The 18,070-nt window shown below is 46.5% G+C and overlaps 1 protein-coding gene and 1 long non-coding RNA gene across 3 annotated transcripts in view; one reads left to right on the top strand and one right to left on the bottom strand.

Annotated features, from left to right (window-relative positions):
• GSAP (gamma-secretase activating protein) overlaps positions 1-10,991 on the bottom strand; it is a 2,819,616-nt gene extending 2,808,625 nt beyond the window's left edge. The window contains exon 1 of one of the 2 annotated variants that reach the window (XM_069628052.1): positions 10,744-10,991. In XM_069628052.1, coding sequence (XP_069484153.1) covers positions 10,744-10,855 — 112 coding nt within the window. In that variant the 5' untranslated portion in view covers positions 10,856-10,991. The remainder of the gene's footprint in view (positions 1-10,743) is intronic. The other variant, XM_069628053.1, reaches the window with a different exon arrangement.
• Positions 10,532-18,070, top strand: part of LOC138513310 (uncharacterized) — an 80,856-nt gene continuing 73,317 nt past the window's right edge. The window contains exon 1 of the long non-coding RNA XR_011281741.1: positions 10,532-10,826. This is a non-coding gene — a long non-coding RNA (uncharacterized lncRNA). The remainder of the gene's footprint in view (positions 10,827-18,070) is intronic.

Genomic DNA, 18,070 nt, shown 5'->3' with positions numbered 1-18,070 from the left:
TGCTGCGGGTCTCTGCTTGCTTTGCTTGATTGCCGCACATGTGGTTGGAAACCGCTGAGGGGGCTAATGCCATCTACTATTTGGGTCTCCAACAATTCCAGATCCGTAGTTGGCGAAGACAATAGCCGAGGGAGGTCATGGGTAGCACCAGCCCTGGGAATGAGACGAGAGATCGCTGAAGTTTGGGCTGGGCTCGAAGTTCCGTGGTGCGACACCATCCTTTGGTCTGTTGGTCCTGGCAGGGACTGCAACTCCCTCTGCAACTGGCTCCGCGGCCTGGATGTTGTTTTATGTGATCCTCCCACACAGGGGGCTAGTAGAGCAGATAGAAAGACTGCTGAAAGACTGCTGAGTGGAGTTGGAAAGAGAATGGACTGCAGAGACTGCAACTCCCTTTGCAACTGGCTCCGCGGCCTGGATGTTGTTTTATGTGATCCTCCCACACAGGTGGCTAGTAGAGCAGATAGAAAGACTGCTGAGTGGAGTTGGAAAGAGAATGGACTGCAGAGACTGCAACTCCCTCTGCAACTGCCAAGCAAGGGTTTTGCTTTCCTGTTTCTTTGTGCATGGTTCCAACACACCCAGGCTCACAACGACATCTGGCATTGTTAAAGGAAGAAAGGACTGACAACCTCTGAGGCGAGGACATACTCACATCATTAAAAAAAGGTGCTGGACTTTCACTGCATACAATAGGATAGACATCTGGCCTGTCTCTCTGTACCCTGTTTAGCCCACATTCACATCCGTCTTTCATACAGTATAATGAACACAGCCTACCTAGGGAGCTCAGAGTATTTCCTAACTAAACTATACCTTACTTTCATAGCCTAATCCCTGAAAAGTGCCACACTGCTTCAATGGGAGCTAAATAAATATATATATATATATGTATCTAACATAACAAGACTAGGAATAAACTCAGAACAACCTTTTTGACATGATGGTGCCAGGCTTTTTTTATTTGTATCACATTAGTTTGACCTCTGCATTCCCTTGCTTTCTTTTAGCAACAACATTCACTTTTATACATACACAGTCTATTCTTGACTAGGCCACTCTTGGCTCTAGTTTGCAGCCCCAGAATTAACATTCTGGGGGTTGACCTGGGGTACAAAGTCTAGAGATATCCAGGCAAATAAGCCAACAGAATTCTTGAATTTGCTGAGCATATGCTGAAGCCTCTCATGCATCCAACATTACATTGTGTACTCACTTTAATTCCCCGAAAACTGCCTTGAAAACACAAATTATCACAACACCTCAGGACATATCGTCCTACTCTCTTTTGCAGAACTGTGGTCCACTTATCATGGGTGCATGTCAATCCTGTCATCACAAAATATTCTTCCCTTTATGCCTGACTTCATCACTTTGTTCGTAGCATCTACTTCCCACTATCCCATCCTTTACCTCTGGTGGCTTTTGCTCTGGCTTTGTGGAGCTGTCCCTTTGATTTTGGAACACGACTATGCCTAGTTGCACCCATGTGCCCCTGCAGTTAGTGATTTTGCAGTGTTTTGAAACACTTGTGTATAGGCGCATTACAAATGCCATATCATATCATATCAAATCATATCAGGTCCCTACTCTCCCCTATCCTATCATTGTCAGCGACCTCATGCCTCTCGGGCTTAAGATCCTCTCCTTGCCCCCTTCTAATCACCTTTTTACACAATATCTGCATCACCACACGTCACAGGGAATTATTAGCTGGGTAAAAGGCTGTGGAGACTGCAAGTTCTTTGTTGGTGCCGATTGTACTTCTGTTTCCTACTGACCTTTTTCTCCATGGATTGCCCAGGAATTCTTGTATTCCTTTTTCTGGCTGATCCACAGAGAAGGAAATTAAGTTCACCTGGGACACCAGTCACAGCAGACTGAGGAACCTCATACTTTTGTCCCACCTGAACTAACACAGATACTGCAGTGGAGCAGCACTTATACAAGCCATAACAGCACTCAGGGCAGATATGACAACCGCCAATGCAGCTATTCAAGGCAGACCCCCCCATGAGTTTAGGAAGGCAACACTTAGTAACCCTCTCAGACAGGGCGGGGCGGAGCTCAAGCTGCCACTGACAGGAAACACCCCTTTTCTGCCTGGTCCTTATGGCATCGTTCGAAAAAGCACTGTTCGTGCTATGCATTAATTCACCCAAGATGGCAGCATACAGCTCCTCCACTTGGTCTACTGTGCCTGGTCTAGTCTTCCCGCAAGATGCATGCTGCAAACACTGGTGGTGACAGCGCAGCCGAAGGCGGTCTCGAGACATAAGGAGCCCCGGCAGATACGTTGCTTCTTTATCTCCAAGCATTGACGCTCTTTTTGATTAATTCCTTCTTGTTTTCCTTCCCTGGAAATTTCAGAGCCCATGCAGATACGTTGCTTCTTTATCTCCAAGCATTGACGCTCTTTTTGATTAATTCCTTCTTGTTTTCCTTCCCTGGAAATTTCAGGGCCCATGCCGCTCTGATCGCTCTCAGTCTTCTCTCTCCTTCCTTTCTGGCTTTGCTATTCTCCAGTTTTCGGGAGTTCCTTCCCGCTCCTTTTCTTCACTCAGTTTCTGCCTTCTCTCTGGTGCCTATTTCTCTTCCGAATTCCTTCGCTTCTCTCCGGGAAGAACTCCTGCTAAGACCTCTGTTGCAGTCGTGCCTACTCTCCAATCTCCATTCAGAATTCAGCTGTTGCATGAACATCAGCTCATCAAGGGTTTTTTCCCTAGCTGGCATCCCGGAGGTTCCTCCAGACTTCTGTATATTACGGAGTCTCGAGTGCCTTTTGGGCTGTTAGCTTTCGCCTCAGACCTTCTCTGCAAAGAAGACCAGGTCAGTGCTTTCATCTAGGATAGTAAGCGACACCCGTAAAAAAAAAAAATATATCAACACCACCGAACAAGTACAACAACTCACAGCTGCAGTTCAAGCCTTGACCATGGAAGTCCAGAATTTGAAAACTGAAAATGCTAATTTACGACAATGTGTATAACAAGGTCCTGTACATCATGAAATTTCCCCTGGACCTCTTATAGGAGGGAAGTTCGAAGGATGCTTGTCAAGTACAGTATTAGAATCCACCTATTTCCCAACCGATCGCTCAAAAATAAGTACATGGGGCCTCATTACGAGGCTTGCGCTGATGGAATGAAGGGGGCCGGTACGGGACCGGCCCCCTTCATTCCGTCAGGGCTGATTACGAGCTTTGCTTCACGGGACCCGGATCAGACGTCTGGTAAAACCAGATGTCTTTTCCGGGTCCCGCAAGGGGAAGAGGGAGGTAACAACGGGACACTTATAATGTGCCCGTTGTTACCTCCATCCCCATTGAGCCCTGTGGGGGTTAGGGGGATCAAATGGGAATGGGGAATGGTTCCTGCAAGGAGGACTTACCGGGTCATTCCGACATAGGAGGACCCGGTAAGTCCCCATTGCAGGGACCCGGTAAAGGAGCCTGGTTTGGAGGCAGCCATGGAGCTAGCTAATAGCTCCATTGCTACCTCCAAACTCGTAATGAGGGCCATGGTCTCTAACATGGCAGGAAGTACTCTGGCTTGGGCTACACCACTGGTAACCACCAACAATCAGATCCTCGATTCCTTTCCCAGATTCCTGCGTGGATTACATGTCATGTTTGCGCCAACTGAAATAGTCGTCTCTGCCCAGGAAAACCTACTTGATTTCAAGCAAGGAACATTAGACACGTTGGCGTATATGACGCAGTTCAAACAAATGGCCAATGAGACTGCATAGCATTACAATGCATAAGTTACTATAATGAGAAGAGGTCTCTCCGAATAACTAAAGGATGAGCTTGCCAGAGTACCTCGTCCTTCCAATTTGGAAGAACTCATTACGCTCGTCATGTAATTGGAATAACGAATCCAAGAAAAAAGGGCAGAGAGAAGGAAGAGCAGAAGCGGAATTTTGGGGGGGAATTCTCCAAGACCTCTACAAAGCCTAGTAGCGAGGAAGAACCCATCCAAGTAGGAGCTACAAGAGGCCCTTTAACCTTGGAGGAACGTACGCGGAATGTATCGTGGATCGAAAGGACATTTACTTTGAGATTGCTCCATTGCACCTCCACGTCGTTCGGGAAACGACATATCCCGAACTTAAGGTGAACTGAGGTTCGGGAAGGTCAAGAGTGTTCCCAAACGAACTTTGCTAATGTGCCATTCACCCTTATCGTGGCGGATAAAAGTAATACTATGGGATTTTGAGGAGTCAGTTATAGACGTTGCTGCACTCATTGATTGTGAGGCAGTGGGAAATTTTATGGATGGTGATTGGGCCCGTTCACACTGTCTATCCAGGCAAACCGGGACACTGCACATCCCTGCAGAAGGGGTTGATGTCAAACTCTTATCCTCTGGGTGAATTAAAGAAAATACTGAAACCCTCTCCATGTCCTTATCCTCACATACTGAAAAGATAAGGTTTCCATCTCATCAAGGCAGCACACTATCCCATCATTTTAGGATTACCGTGGCTCAGAGTACACAATCCCTACATAAATTGGGCTGCAGGTACCATTTTTTTTGGGATCCGACACTGTGTTCAACATTGCCTTCCTGAAGGAGCAGTCGGGATGTGCACTCCTTTAGGAAATGTTCAAGAAACCTCTTCTTCCTTCAGAGTAGACCGGATTCAAGCCCTGCCATCCTGGTATCAAGAATTTCACTGAGTGTTTTCTGACGAGGAGTACAAGGAGTTACCTCCTCATAGAAAGGATGATTGTTCTACTGAATTGGTTCACAAACAAAAAGTCCCATTCGGAAGGATGTATACGTTGTCTGCCACAGAAAAGGAAGTATTGCAAGAATATTTAACATCCAATCTACACCATGGACGTATCACAGAGTCTAAATCTTCAGCTAGGGCTTTATTGTTTTTATCCCTAAAAAGGACACAAAGGAGCTCAGACCTTGTATTGACTTTAGGGGTTTGAATAAGATCACTGTCAAAGATAAATATTCATTGCCATTGATAGACATCCTTGAAACTGTTTGTGGGGCCAAACTGTTTACTAAAATAGATTTACACGGAGCCTACCATCTCATATGCATAAGTGAAGTAGACGAATGGAAGACCGTCTTTCGTACCCCTTTTGGACACTATTAATATAGGGTCATGCCATTCGGCTTGTCCAACGCTCCAGCTGTGTTTCAGCGTTTCATAGACCATGTCTTCGCCGATATATTACTTCACTATGTAGTGGTCTATCTGGATGACATCTTGTTTTACTCCAGCTCTCTGAAGGATCACATACTACATGTCTCCAAAGTACTGAAAAGGCTACAAGAACACCACCTATTTGCTAAGTTAGAAAAATGTGCCTTCCACCAAACCAGTGTACCTTATCTTGGATTCGTACTGTTGGAAAAAAGGTACTTCTATTGATCCTTCCAAAGTTAGAGGGTACATTTTGGCGGCGTGTACCTGGCCTAGCACCGGGAATTCCAATGGCCATTATACGGTTGGAACTGGGAATACCCTTACTGAAAGCCATCGTTATGAAAAAGAGGTCTGGGCTATTCTTGAAAATGCGTAGCGGTACAAGCAGTCCTCTGTTGATAACAATCAACCAGGAACTATGTAAGAAGCAAAATCCCATTGCACCTGCTGTTAAGATGACAAAATACCTTGCGGATATAGGCTGGACTTGGCGAGAAGGGGGTTACTTTAAGCAGGTCCAGAATGCTCTTGACGAGCGTGTCGAAATGTGGGATTGGCTGGAGAACTTTGCCCACCCCAGTTGACTGAAAAGCTATAAATTTGTGCAATTTAGGCTATACTCATTTATGAAACCGCAAGACTACCTCAACCTCTGTCGCTCCAAGAGACTGCAAAGCTTTATACTCCTATTAAGGATGCAACAGCTCCCGACCTTATTTCTCACGGTTAGAAGAGAGCAGATCCCAATGGAACAATGTATCTGTCGGTGTTGTAAAGCAGGCAATACACTAGAGTCAGCCCGACATGTATTGAAACAATGTGGAAGCATAATAGACTTAATCCATCACTATATTGGGAAGTATACCCATGAGCTAGCAACACTTTCTGAGAGCATTCAAGTCTTGACTGCTTTTTACAACATCTGGCTTAGGATTGAGGAAATATTGGGCATCAAGATCTGAACATTGTGTCTATATTAAACATTAGACTCTGCCTATGCCTGGGGACGTTGTAGACTGTTGAGACATGAGAACTATAATGCTATGCTGCTCTGCGCAATTTTCTAATCTATGTTTACTCTTTGTTCCTTTACAGTTAAGGTGGCATATTTTGGATATGTTGGGTATGATTGTTTATCTTTTAGTCCTTATTTTACTAAAAGTGGTCATTTCTTGCTATTTGGCTATTTTATTATCCTATGTTATGCTATATTATCGGATCTTAGTATTATTCTATGCCTGTTATTCATTATGTGTAAAGTTTATTAACTAAATTGTATCACATTAAATAAATTATTATTAATTGGTTGAAACAGGTGATGTAGTCCAGGAGCCCTGTCTTCCCCTGTGTTAAGTCCAGGAGTCTCGAGCCTGGGCTTTGAAAAGTGTATAAAAAAACATTGGCCATTTCAGCTCCCAAAAGTGCACAATCATACAGTATGGGACTAGTACCTTCCAATAAAGGGTTAGCCCATGTTGCGGCAATGCCCATTAAATGGGATGAGGTCAAGGAAGCTTTGGTTGTTGAATTAGGAAAGGCTGAAGGCCTACACAGAAAATGCAAATTACATTGATTCCAAAACGTGCAGAACTTTGGTGGATCCACTAAAAAACAATCAGGAGGGGCTAACAGAAAAGGCGTTGGCAGATACACAAGAGCCAGAGGAGTGGCTATCATAGATGTAAGCACAGACCTGGTCTTCTTTGCAGAGAAGGTCTGAAGCTACAGCTAATGGCCCAAAAGGCCCTTGCGATTACGGAATGTACAGAAGTCTGAAGAAACCTCGGGATGCCAGCTAGGGAAAAACCCTTGTGGGGAAGAAGAAACCCTTGAGCTGATGTCCATGCAGCAGCTGAATTCTGAATGGAGATTATTGAGTAGACAGGACTGCAACAGAGGTCTTGGCAGAAGTTCTTCCCGGAGGAATGCAAAGGAATTTGGACCAGAAAGAAGGAAGAAACTGAGTGAAGAGAAGGAGCGGGAAGGAACTCCCGAAAAAGGTAAGAAAACTGGATCATAGCAAAGCCAGAAAGGAAGGGAACAGAAGACATAGCGATCGAAGCTGCACAGGCTCCGAAATTTTCCGGGAAGGAAAACAAGAAGGAATTAATCAAAAAGAGCATCAATGCATGGAGATAAAAAAGTGATGCATCCGCTTACTATTCCGGGGCTCCTTATGTCTCGAGACTGCCTTTGGCTCCGCTGTCACTGCCAGTGTTTGCAGTCCGCCATCTTGCAGGGAGACTAGACCGTGCACAGTAGACCCAACTGGGGGAGCTGTGCGCCACCATCTTGGGTGAATTAACACATAGCACGAACAGTGCTTTTTCCAACGATGTCATAAGGACCAGGCAGAAAAGGGGCGTTTCCTGACAGTATGCCCCCTACATGGTGTCTGGGGTCTGGGTTTCCAAGGATGCATTCTGTGAAATCTCTGCAACAATCTATGTGCATGAACATCAGAAACCGGTTCCCAAGAACGATCTGCAGGCCTGTAACCTTTCCAGTCAATGAGGTATTGAAGCCTTCCCCGAAAGTAACAGGAGTCCCAGATTGCTGCTACTTCATACTCAGGGGCCTTGTTCAGTGTCCACTGGTGGAGGGGGGTTTAGAGCAGCTCTCTGGAAACGGTCTTCTATGTGAGCTTTGAGTTGTAAAACATGAATGATGGATGGATTCGGTTCCAAGAGGAGGGTAGTTTCAATCGATGCGACACCGGTCCAACAACACAGGATATCTCAAAGGGTCCAAAATATTGCAGTGCCAGTTTGGTGGGTTTTAAACGCTTGGGAAGGAACATGGAGGATAGCCAAACCTTGTCACCCGCACTATAAGAAGGTCCAGTGTCCTTTTTTCGCAACTTAGTTCTTGATCCCAGCTCTTGCATGCTCCAATGCCGATAGGGCTGTTGCATGACCTTTCTTGATGTCAACGATGAGAGAATCAATAGCAGGCATCTTTTGAACTCCTAACTGAAAGGTGGGAACAGCAACCGGATGAAAGGCAAATGCGCAATAAAACTGACTAACCCCTATGGAGGTATGTAACATGTTGTTGTAAGAAAACTCTACAAATGGCAATAGTTCACTCCAATTATCCTGAGTAGCAGAAGCAAAAAACGTAGATATTGCTTTAAAGACTGGTTGACTCTCTGTCCGTTGGTCTGGGGGTGGTATCCAGAGGACAGAGCTCTTTCGATTCCCAATATTTTGCACAAACCTGTCCAATATGCAGAAGTATACTGCAAACCACTATCTGAGGTTATTTTAGTGGGTGACCCATGTAAAGGAAAAAATGTTTAAAAAAACACCATTTGTTAGGCCGTTGGAATTTGTGTTAACGGAAGGAAATGAGCCATCTTGGCGAGTGTGTCTATAGTTACCATTATAGTGGTATGATGTGATGAAGGGGGCAATTCCACTACTGCCACGGTTGAGTAGGTAAGGCTGGTTGAACCAAAAGGGCATCGACGAGGGACCTTAGCTTGTAGACAAACATTACAGGCTGAAACATAGTCCCTAACATCCTTCCGCACAAATGGCCACCAAAAATGCTTTTGGATGAGTTCAAATGTTTTACGGGTACCACAATGACCAGCACTTCTGGAACCATGACAGATGGAGAGGATCTGTACTTGTAAAGGGGCAGAAGGCACAAAGAGCTGCTGTTTGTGAAATAAAAAATCTTGAGACTTTGTGAGGTGGTAGTTGAGAATGACGTATTGTAACACAGGTAGTTGCTCTTGTGTCTTGACCCTGCTGAGTTCTATAAAGTCATATACAAAGAATAGAAACGTTGCTTGGGGAAACAGCTTCTCATCTTGAGAGGCTTCAGAAGTTATTTCTGCTGAACGTGACAAGGCATCAGCACTCACCGGAATGAGTGTAAGACATGTCATACTGCGAGAAGAAATGGGCCCATCTTGCATGCCTGATATTCTGATATTCGATTTGCTGAAGAACCTTCAATTTCCGATGGTCTGTCCATACTATAAACTGAAAAGGAGAACCCAATAGTAGATGCCGCCATTCCTGACACGCTCTTTTTATCACAAGCAATTCCTTTTCCAAAACGGTGTAGATGATTTCTGATGAACTTAAGGTCTTGGAAAGATAAGCTACAGGGTGTTCAAAATCATCTGCATGCCTCTGTTTTAGAACAGCCAGTGCTTTAAGTGGGCCGGCCCCGGGAGTCTCCAAAAAGTGGGGCTGAGCCGGGGCGATGGTGGGCCCCGGTCCCACCGCACATATCATTGGCGGGATGCTTTACCCCGTTGCGATGCCCCTGCCATGAAGTCAGGCTAGCTGACAGAAGAGGCAGCCAAACGCAGCGATGCTGTGCCGGGCTGCCACTTCTGTCAGTCATCCTAACTACCTCTGGTGACCCCTCACGCGAGGGGTCACCAGAGGCAGTTACTGTCCCTTTGTTTCCCCAGGTCGCTGAGGCTTCTTTAACCCTCGGCGAACCTGGGGAATCCTCGACTTTTTTCGAGGTTTATGAAAGATGGCTTGAAAAGTACACAATTCAAGCGATCTTTTATAAAGCTTTGCCGACGGACAATTTCAAAGCTTTATAAAAGATGGCTTGAATTGTGTACTTTCAAAGCCATCTTTCATAAACCCGAAATGTTTAAAAATATGGCCTGAAAACTAGGCAATCCATAAGGTATGCACACAAATATACATGTTATATATCTTTGTGCGTACCTTACTATGGTTTGTGTACTTTGCAAGCCAGCTTTTCTAAACATAGAAATATATTATGTATTTCTATGTTTAGAAAAGCTGGCTTGCATACTCTCTATCGGCGAAGTGTCATCCCCTTAATGTTCCTATGCAAGCGACCCCAAAGGTCTCAGTTACTCTTCACAGCAAGGTGAGGCATCTAGCACTTGGCGGAGTTTTAATTAGCACACACCTGGCAGGATCCTCGGTGCACTCCCTGAGCCGCCAGTAACACAACACACGCGAGTAAAAAGAGAGCGCTCGAGGGGGGGGTGGTCTTCACAGTGCACATTTTTGGCTGAACCGGTTGTACGATACTTGCCGGCTCTTCATAATAACGAGTTTTTTTTTCTCCCCCAAACCTATTTTCCTTCGGGGTACTGAGATGTTTTCCCTTCTTTTAAAAATCAAATTTCTGAAGGAAGTACCAGGGACATTATTTTTTTCCCAAATCACGACGGGCGCGTTTTGCCAGGATGGCGCAATGTGGAAGGTGCATAAAAAAAGTATTGTCAGATACACCCCAAAACCCAGACGAAGAGGGGGCGGGACATCGCAACCCGCTGTCACGTGAACCCGAGACAACTGGCCAAGAGGACGGAGGGCAATGATTTCTCAATGCGCCGCTTCCCGGTTTTGTAAAGCACCCAACGGAGCCCTGCGTTTACTAAGCAAGCGCGCTTATTCCTTCTGTGCATCTATTCTAAACATAAAACGCACATCAGAGCCGGAAAGTCACGAGTGATGCTTAAGAAAGCAGTTAAATGCGTTTGGGGACTGGAGAAGATTAATAATAACACAGGAGTAACCGCCCCTCCCCCAGGGAAAGGTTACCAACACTCACCTGAGGGGGGCGCCCGCGCTTCGGTCCCCGAGCCTCCGCCCAGCAGCAGCAGCAGGGGCAGCACGTCTCTCTGGAGCTCAAAGGTAGAGTGCAGTTCCAGCAGCGCCGCCATGGCAGTGCAGCGCAGCGCCACCGCTTTCACTCAGCAGCCGCTACCGCACTGGTAGACGAGTTCCTCGGGGCCGCAGGCGCCTCTTAGTCACACATCCTTTTGCCGACTTGTTTCGCTTTAGTTCTGTTGATTGTTGAGCGAAGTATCGGCCGGGAGCCGCCCCCTCGGCGTCTATTGGAGAAGCTCGGTGCCTGTCAATGAAGGACCGAGGAAGAAACGGACACCTGAGAGGATCAGTAGACACACACACGCACACACGGTGTCTCTCCGGGGTAGGCACTTTCTGAGCTGCAAGCGCTTTGAGAGGACCATATTTTTTCAAGGACAAAAGCTATTTGCGATTGCTGACCCGTTTCCTTGCAAATACACCAGCAACGAAACCGGTGCAACTTTGACATCTTTGCAAACCTGAGACAGTGCGAATGCTTTATGGGACAAACCTAGGTTATGTTATAGGCAGGGCTTTAAGTAGGGTAAGAAATCGAGAGGTGGCCTAAAAAGCACGCAAATCGGAAGGCCTGCACACAAATATATATATATATATATATATATACGTTATATATTTGTGTGCGTACCTTACTATGTTTTGTGTACTTTGCAAGCTATCTTTTACAAACGTAGAAATATGTTAAATATTTATATGTTTGGAAAAAATGACCTGCAAAGTACACAAACCATAGTAAGGTAGGCACACAGATATATAACATGTATATATATTTTCTTGCGTACCTTACGGGTTGCGTAGTTTTCAGGCCATGTTTTCGGGTTTATAAAAGATGGCTTTGAAAGTACACAATTCAAGCCATCTTTTATAAAGCTTTGACTATGGACAAAATTGTCCGTCGCAAAGCTTTATAAAAGATGGCTTGAATTGTGTACTTTTCAAGCCATATTTTATAAACTTCGAGGAATCCCCAGGTTCGCCGAGGGTTAAAGACGCCTCAGCGACCTGGGGAAACAAAGGGACAGTAACTGCCTCGCGTGAGGGGTCACTAAAGGCAATTACTATGACTAATGGAAGTGGCAGCCAGGCACAGCATTGCTGCAGTTGGCTGCTACTTCTGTCAGCTAGCCTGACTTCATGGCAGGCGCATCTCCCGTCGCGGCTGGATAATGTATCCCGCCAATGTTGCGTGTGGTGGGACTGGGGGCCCCGGCAGGGCCCGGCCCACTGAAAGCACTGGTTATAGGCCTTTATACCGTATATCGCTGCCATTTGCATTGTATTCAGGCGTATTTTACATTGCAATATTTTCTTTATTGCGATTTTAGTTTTAAAACACACTTTTTTCACATTTCAGTTGTTAATGAGATTGTAAATCCGTTTTCCTTGTAGTCTCAGATTTCATATGCAAACTTTGGAGAGGTGATTACTTGGGTGTGATAAGTTGATTCTTGATGATAAAGCCTAGACTCTGGATTTCTAAAATCAAAAAGGATTATGGAAAGTTTTGAATTAATCCCAACAACTTGCATTGCTTTAGTTTAACTGTGACCCTTAACCCTGTTTTTAGCTCTGTTTGGAAAATTGTAGAAGGATAAGAGCAGTAAGAAATCAGTCTTGGTTCTGCCACCCATGGGAGCGGTCAAGCCTGAAATCGTAAGCCACTTCCATTCTTCACAGTAACACGAGCACCAGACGTGTTCTGCCATGTTGGGCCTAATCAGTGATATGATATGGCATGGCATTTATAACGCGCCTATACACAAGTGTTTCAATGCGCGACAAGGCAATGGAGGGGAAAACAGTGGAAGACAGACAACGATCCTACTAGGCCAGGCGTCATTCAGATCGCACAAGTGCGAGGGTAGGGGGAAAGGGAAGAGTGCCAGGGGAAGGGAAAGTGCAGTGCAGTACATGGGAAAGAAGAATAAATATGATAAATAAAACAGCCTGATGGTGGCAAGTGTAAGGTAAGAGCAGACATAAATGCTGGTAAGGGGATTGAAGGGATACAGAACCAGTCCCCAAGTGCAGGGGGTTGCCAGGGAGGCAAGGCAGGTGAGCAAAAGGCGGGACCTGGCCCCAAGATCGGGAAGGGTGGCCAGGTAACCGGTGCAGAATCGGCAGGGGAGAGAGGCAGAGAAAGCAGAAGCAAAGGAAGGTTTTGAGGTGTTTCCAGAACCAGAGATGGTTCTCCTCGAGTTTCAGGGAGGCAGGAAGGCTGTTCCAGAGGGAGGCCCCAGCCGAGGAGAGAGATAGACCACCAACTCGTTGCTTGGAGAAGCGGCTAACCCTGAGGGAGTTGGAGGCAGATGAGTGACGAGCCCGAGAAGGAAGGTATTTAGGAAGAGAGAGTTGAAGGTAATGCGGTCCTAGGCCCCAGAAGGCCTTGTGGATAATGCAGAGGGGTTGATCTTAATATTTTCAGCCACTGGGAGCCAGTGCAGAGATTTCAGTCCTGGAGAGATACGATCCCTGGGCTTGAGGCCAAGGACAAGTCTTGCAGTCCTGTTTTGGATAAGTTGCAGAGGGCAGAGAGTAGAGGCAGGCAGCTTTAGATAGAGGCTGTTGCAATAGTCCAGCTTAGAGAGAACCAGGGCTCTGGAGACGGTGAGCTTCTGGGGGAAGGAGAGGAGAGGAAGAAAACCTCTGAGGAGGAGCAGCTGGTAGTGTGACTCCTTAGAGATGTCAGATATGTGAGGAGAGAAGGAGAGTGTGGAGTCGAAGATGACCCTGAGGTTTTTAGCCTTGCAGGTGGGAGCAGGAAGAAGGCCAAGAGAGGCCGGCCAGAGAGCTGACGGGAAGGAGGAAGAGGGTGTGCCGATGAGTAGAATCTCGGTCTTACTGGCATTAAGGCAGAGGTGGTTGGCGGCACACCACTTCTGGATAGCAGACAGACAGTCAGAGATGAGGGAAGGAGAGGAGGAGGCCGAGTGTAGCCTGAACATGAGCTGGGTATAATCCGCATAGCACTGAAAATTGGGGCAGAGAGCGGCGATGCGGTGGGCAAGGAGTGCCAGATGGATATCTTTGCTCCCTTGGCGCAGCAAGCCTGAAACAAGTTTGGAGTTGTTTGTGGTATAGACTAGTTATGACCTAGAATTTCAGGCTGCACTGCCCCTTTTGGGGTAGAACCATGTGGTGTATCACTTTAAGAGTTACACACAAAAGAGTGACGTAACTCCGCCAACCGGGAATAAACGGGGCATTCCCACTGTGCTTGAGTGCACGCGCTAAGCCCAGACGGTGAGCAGCTTTTCTGTTGTTGTCTGTGGGACCAGGATAGGGTGACCAATGTCCTGGTTTTGCCGGGACGGTCCCAGAATTGGGCCCTCTGTCCCCCAGTCCTGGGAGTTTTTTTAATTTAAAATCCCTGTCCCGATTTTGGGCAAAGGACAACACTTACTGACTGTGCCATAGATACTGGCTTGCAAATTAGTGTACAGCAAGCCATGTAATATAAATTACAGCAGAAGCTTGTGTTTAATTAACATGCCAAGATTTGCGGACAAAACTGTACAATTTAGATAATATGTAATTTATAGAAAGGAGAAGTGCTGGAAATAGGATTGGGTGGTGGTTGTGGGGGCGTTTTGGGGGAGAGGTGGTAATGGGTGAGCTGCAACAGGGTAATCCTTCTTTTATGTTTTTGGCCGTCCCGGTTTTTCGGTTTGGAAATCTCTTCACCCTAGACCGGGGGGGCCTGCTGCATGCCATGCCCTGCGGGCCACATACTACACTGGCGGCGAGGGGGTCAGTCATGATCATACGGACCCGACACTCTGGGCCAGACTGTGAACACGGGCAGCTGCTTGAAAGAAGGACGTTCATCGGCCGCAGAGCCAGCGTGTGCGTCACAGTGAGGGACAAATCCTTATCTCTTTGTTTGATCTGATCCCAGAGTTTGCAGCTCCCCACGGGACTGCACGTGTGCCTAACCGCTCCATTTGTGGACTATCCACAGATGCAATGCTTGGAGTATGATAACTAAAAATAAAAGAAAAAAGAAAAAGTTGGGCAACGAGGAAAAAGTGATTCACACAGTACTTGGCGAATAAGAGACATTTCTTTTCTGTTGTGCAGGACTTGGAAGGAGGTGAGGAAGTATTTTCTTAACCTCTCCTCAATTTCTGTTGAATCTCTTCTCTGTATCCGTGAAGAAAGGTGGCATTGGCAAGGTGTGCTCCAGATAGCTCAGTGAGGGTGGCAAGTCTGTCAGCTGGGTTGCGGCCACTGCCAGGAAGGGGTGCCTGTGCACCTGACGCCCAGCACCATCCTCTAGAGCCAACACGGTGCAGGACAATCAGGATGGTCTGGCTGCAGATGGTGGAGTTGTCCAGACCGGGGCGCGTGTGCCATGCCAACAAGGGTCACTTGCCCCAATGCTGTAGTTTGATGTTTCAGGGGCACCATCCAGACTGTGGCCAAGGTGGAACTCCTGGGTTGACCACCTGGAGATGTACTTCAGGGCCCCAGGAGATACAGACGATGAGTGTAAGGTTGCAATCATCGTCTATGCGACTGGTCCTGCGGTTCATCAGATCAATAAGTCCTTGCAACCAGTCAATGGAACATATGCTGCCACTAAGGATGCGCTAAGGGAACACTTCATTACCCTTGCAAATATGGACTACGAGAGGTTTGTGATATGTAATGCCAAGCAGAAAGATGATGAGCCACTGGACACGTTTCATGGCCAGCTTAGGCGCTGCACTGCCACCTGTGTGTGGGAGAATGAGGAAGGTATGATACGGAACCAATTGATCCAAGGGTGTGCATCTGGCAAGTTGTGCCTGCAGGTACTGAGGGAACCTAGATTGACACTAGCAATAATTCTGGAACTGTGTAGATCATATGAGGTGGCAGAGACTCGTGCCTCCAAGATGGACGAGTGATAAGCACCCTCAAAATCAATGGTGTTCGCAGTGGGGCGCAGTCAAGGAGCAAAAGAGGCCTGCAGAACCATGGCTCCAACATGTGAGAGGGGCGCAAAAGTGCCAGCATCATGCCTCCAATGCAGATATGACCTTCTTCATCTGTCGGAATGCCCGGCGAAAGGAAAGACAGGTGGAAGGTGCTGCAGTTCGGGCCACTACGCGTGGATGTGTCGCATACCACTCCCAGTGGTCGTTCAGATGGGCCCAGTCAGGGTTGGGTCCTTCAGAAAACAGCGCCTTCAGATTGTGGCCCTCGTGGAACAAGAAGAGGAGGTGGCAGAACTGGAGATTGAAGAGGAGGATGAGGAAACATATTCTTTATATCCAGTGTGAGTGTGCTAAAGGTGAAGACTAGGAGACAAAGTGTACAGTACCAGTTGGGGGCTCAGCGGTTCCCGTCTTCGTGGACACAGGGGCGTCCGTTAACGATCCACCATTCCGCCCGATTGTTGCAGGGACCGATAGCATTTTCCAACGTCTAGCTATCTACCTGGACACTGCTCTCCAACCATCAGTACCTATCTTAAGGATACTACTCACTTCTTGAGAACTCTACAATCACTACAGTTGGCTGAAGAAAATCTACTACTTTTCACAATGGACGTAAGCAGCCTATATACCTCCATCCCACATTCAGAAGGTATAGAGGCAATGGAGTGGTTCTTACTGACACACCGAGATGTGAACACCCAAAAAGTTTTTGCGTTAGAACTACTATATATCATACTCTACAACAACTATTTTCGATACAACGGACAATATTATCTTCAAATTTCAGGAACCTCGATGGGGTCGTCAGTGGCCCCATCCTATGCCAATATTTTCATGTACCACATTGAAAAAACACACGTATTGGATAACCCAACTTGGCAGAACAAAATACCAATATGGTTAAGATATATCGATGATATATTTGGAATTTGGAGAGGCACGGAATTAGAACTACTGGAATTCTGGAATTATTTAAACACCTGTAACCCAAGAATTGGCTTTACAATGGAGATTGGCAAACATTCGGTGAACTTCATTGATGTCACGGTGGAATACACTGGTACGCACATGAAAACAAAAATCTTCCTAAAACCCACAGATGTGAATAGTTGTCTGCACCATGCAAGTCACCACCCAAAACACCTAAAAGATAACCTACCGTACAGCCAACTGTTACGACTAAAAAGAATCACTTCTGAAATAGACACACTACAGGAGGAATACAATACCATGAAGGAAATATTTCTTGACAGAGGATTCCCTATGGAGACTATCAATAAAGCAATTACACAAACTGAGACACAAGACAGAAGTGTACTCCTACAGGGCACTCCCAAAAGAGAAGATCAAAATCTGATACATACGCTAAAGTACTCTAACCAAAGCTTCCAAATTAAAAGAATTATACATAAAAATTGGGAATTAATTAAATCTGATGAAACCATATCCCAGCTATTCCCAGATCCACCAATGATGGCGTATAAACGTGGAAAGAATTTCAGAGACCAATTGATAAGAGCTGAAAGGAGTAAGCCAACAACCCAGAGGACTCTAAGTAAACCTAAAGCTGGCACTTTTGCCTGCTTACACTGTCAGCAATGTAACAACCTGATCAAAGGCGACCATATTGTCATGATCTCTGCTTCCAAAAGGTCAGGGTTTTCCCAACTCCCTTGGAAGCAGATCCATAACCCAGGTTCCGAGTGCCAACCAGTCCCAATTGGGACCTTTTGGACCCAGTCCTGGCGCCAGTGGCACCAGGCTCATAAATATGCCCAGTCCCAGCGCTGGAAGCGCCGGGCTCATAATGCTTGGGTGGACTTTCCTGCAGCAGACCATGCTGCTTACTTGCCTGCCAGTTGAGCCTCTGATCCTCTTCTGTTTGGAACCACTTTTCCTGTTGGGTGGGGCAGGAGCCACTCCCTAGATTCAGAACACTGGAACTCTTCTGGAAAGCAGGAACTCTTTTCTTACCTAGGCGTGGCTGTGGAATGAGACACCTAAGCACTATAGGAGGCTATTTAAACCACACCCGATGGATGAATCTTGCTTTGCGTTATTCTGCATCCTCTGCAGCAGAACACTAATCGTGTCTTCTGCATCTGATCCTGGGCCTAAGGAAAAAGGCTTACCATCCTGAATCCAGTCTTCAGCAACACCTATAAAGACAAGAAAGAACAGGTTAGCATTACGGTCTTCAGTGACAGCTCTTCACTTACCTGGTCCATCGGCTGTCACCAACGCCTCGCGCTGCATTCCGGCATCTGAAAGACAAAGGCTTACCTACTCTTCGTGCGCTCCGGAGGTCTTCACACTGCATTCCGGCATCTGAAAGACAAAGGC

Source organism: Ambystoma mexicanum, chromosome 12 (assembly GCF_040938575.1).
Source record: "Ambystoma mexicanum isolate Mex_15411 chromosome 12, UKY_AmexF1_1, whole genome shotgun sequence".
Classification (NCBI taxonomy): Eukaryota; Metazoa; Chordata; class Amphibia; order Caudata; family Ambystomatidae; genus Ambystoma; species Ambystoma mexicanum.
Note: the sequence above shows the minus strand (reverse complement) of the source record. Positions and strands in the feature narration are given on the sequence as shown.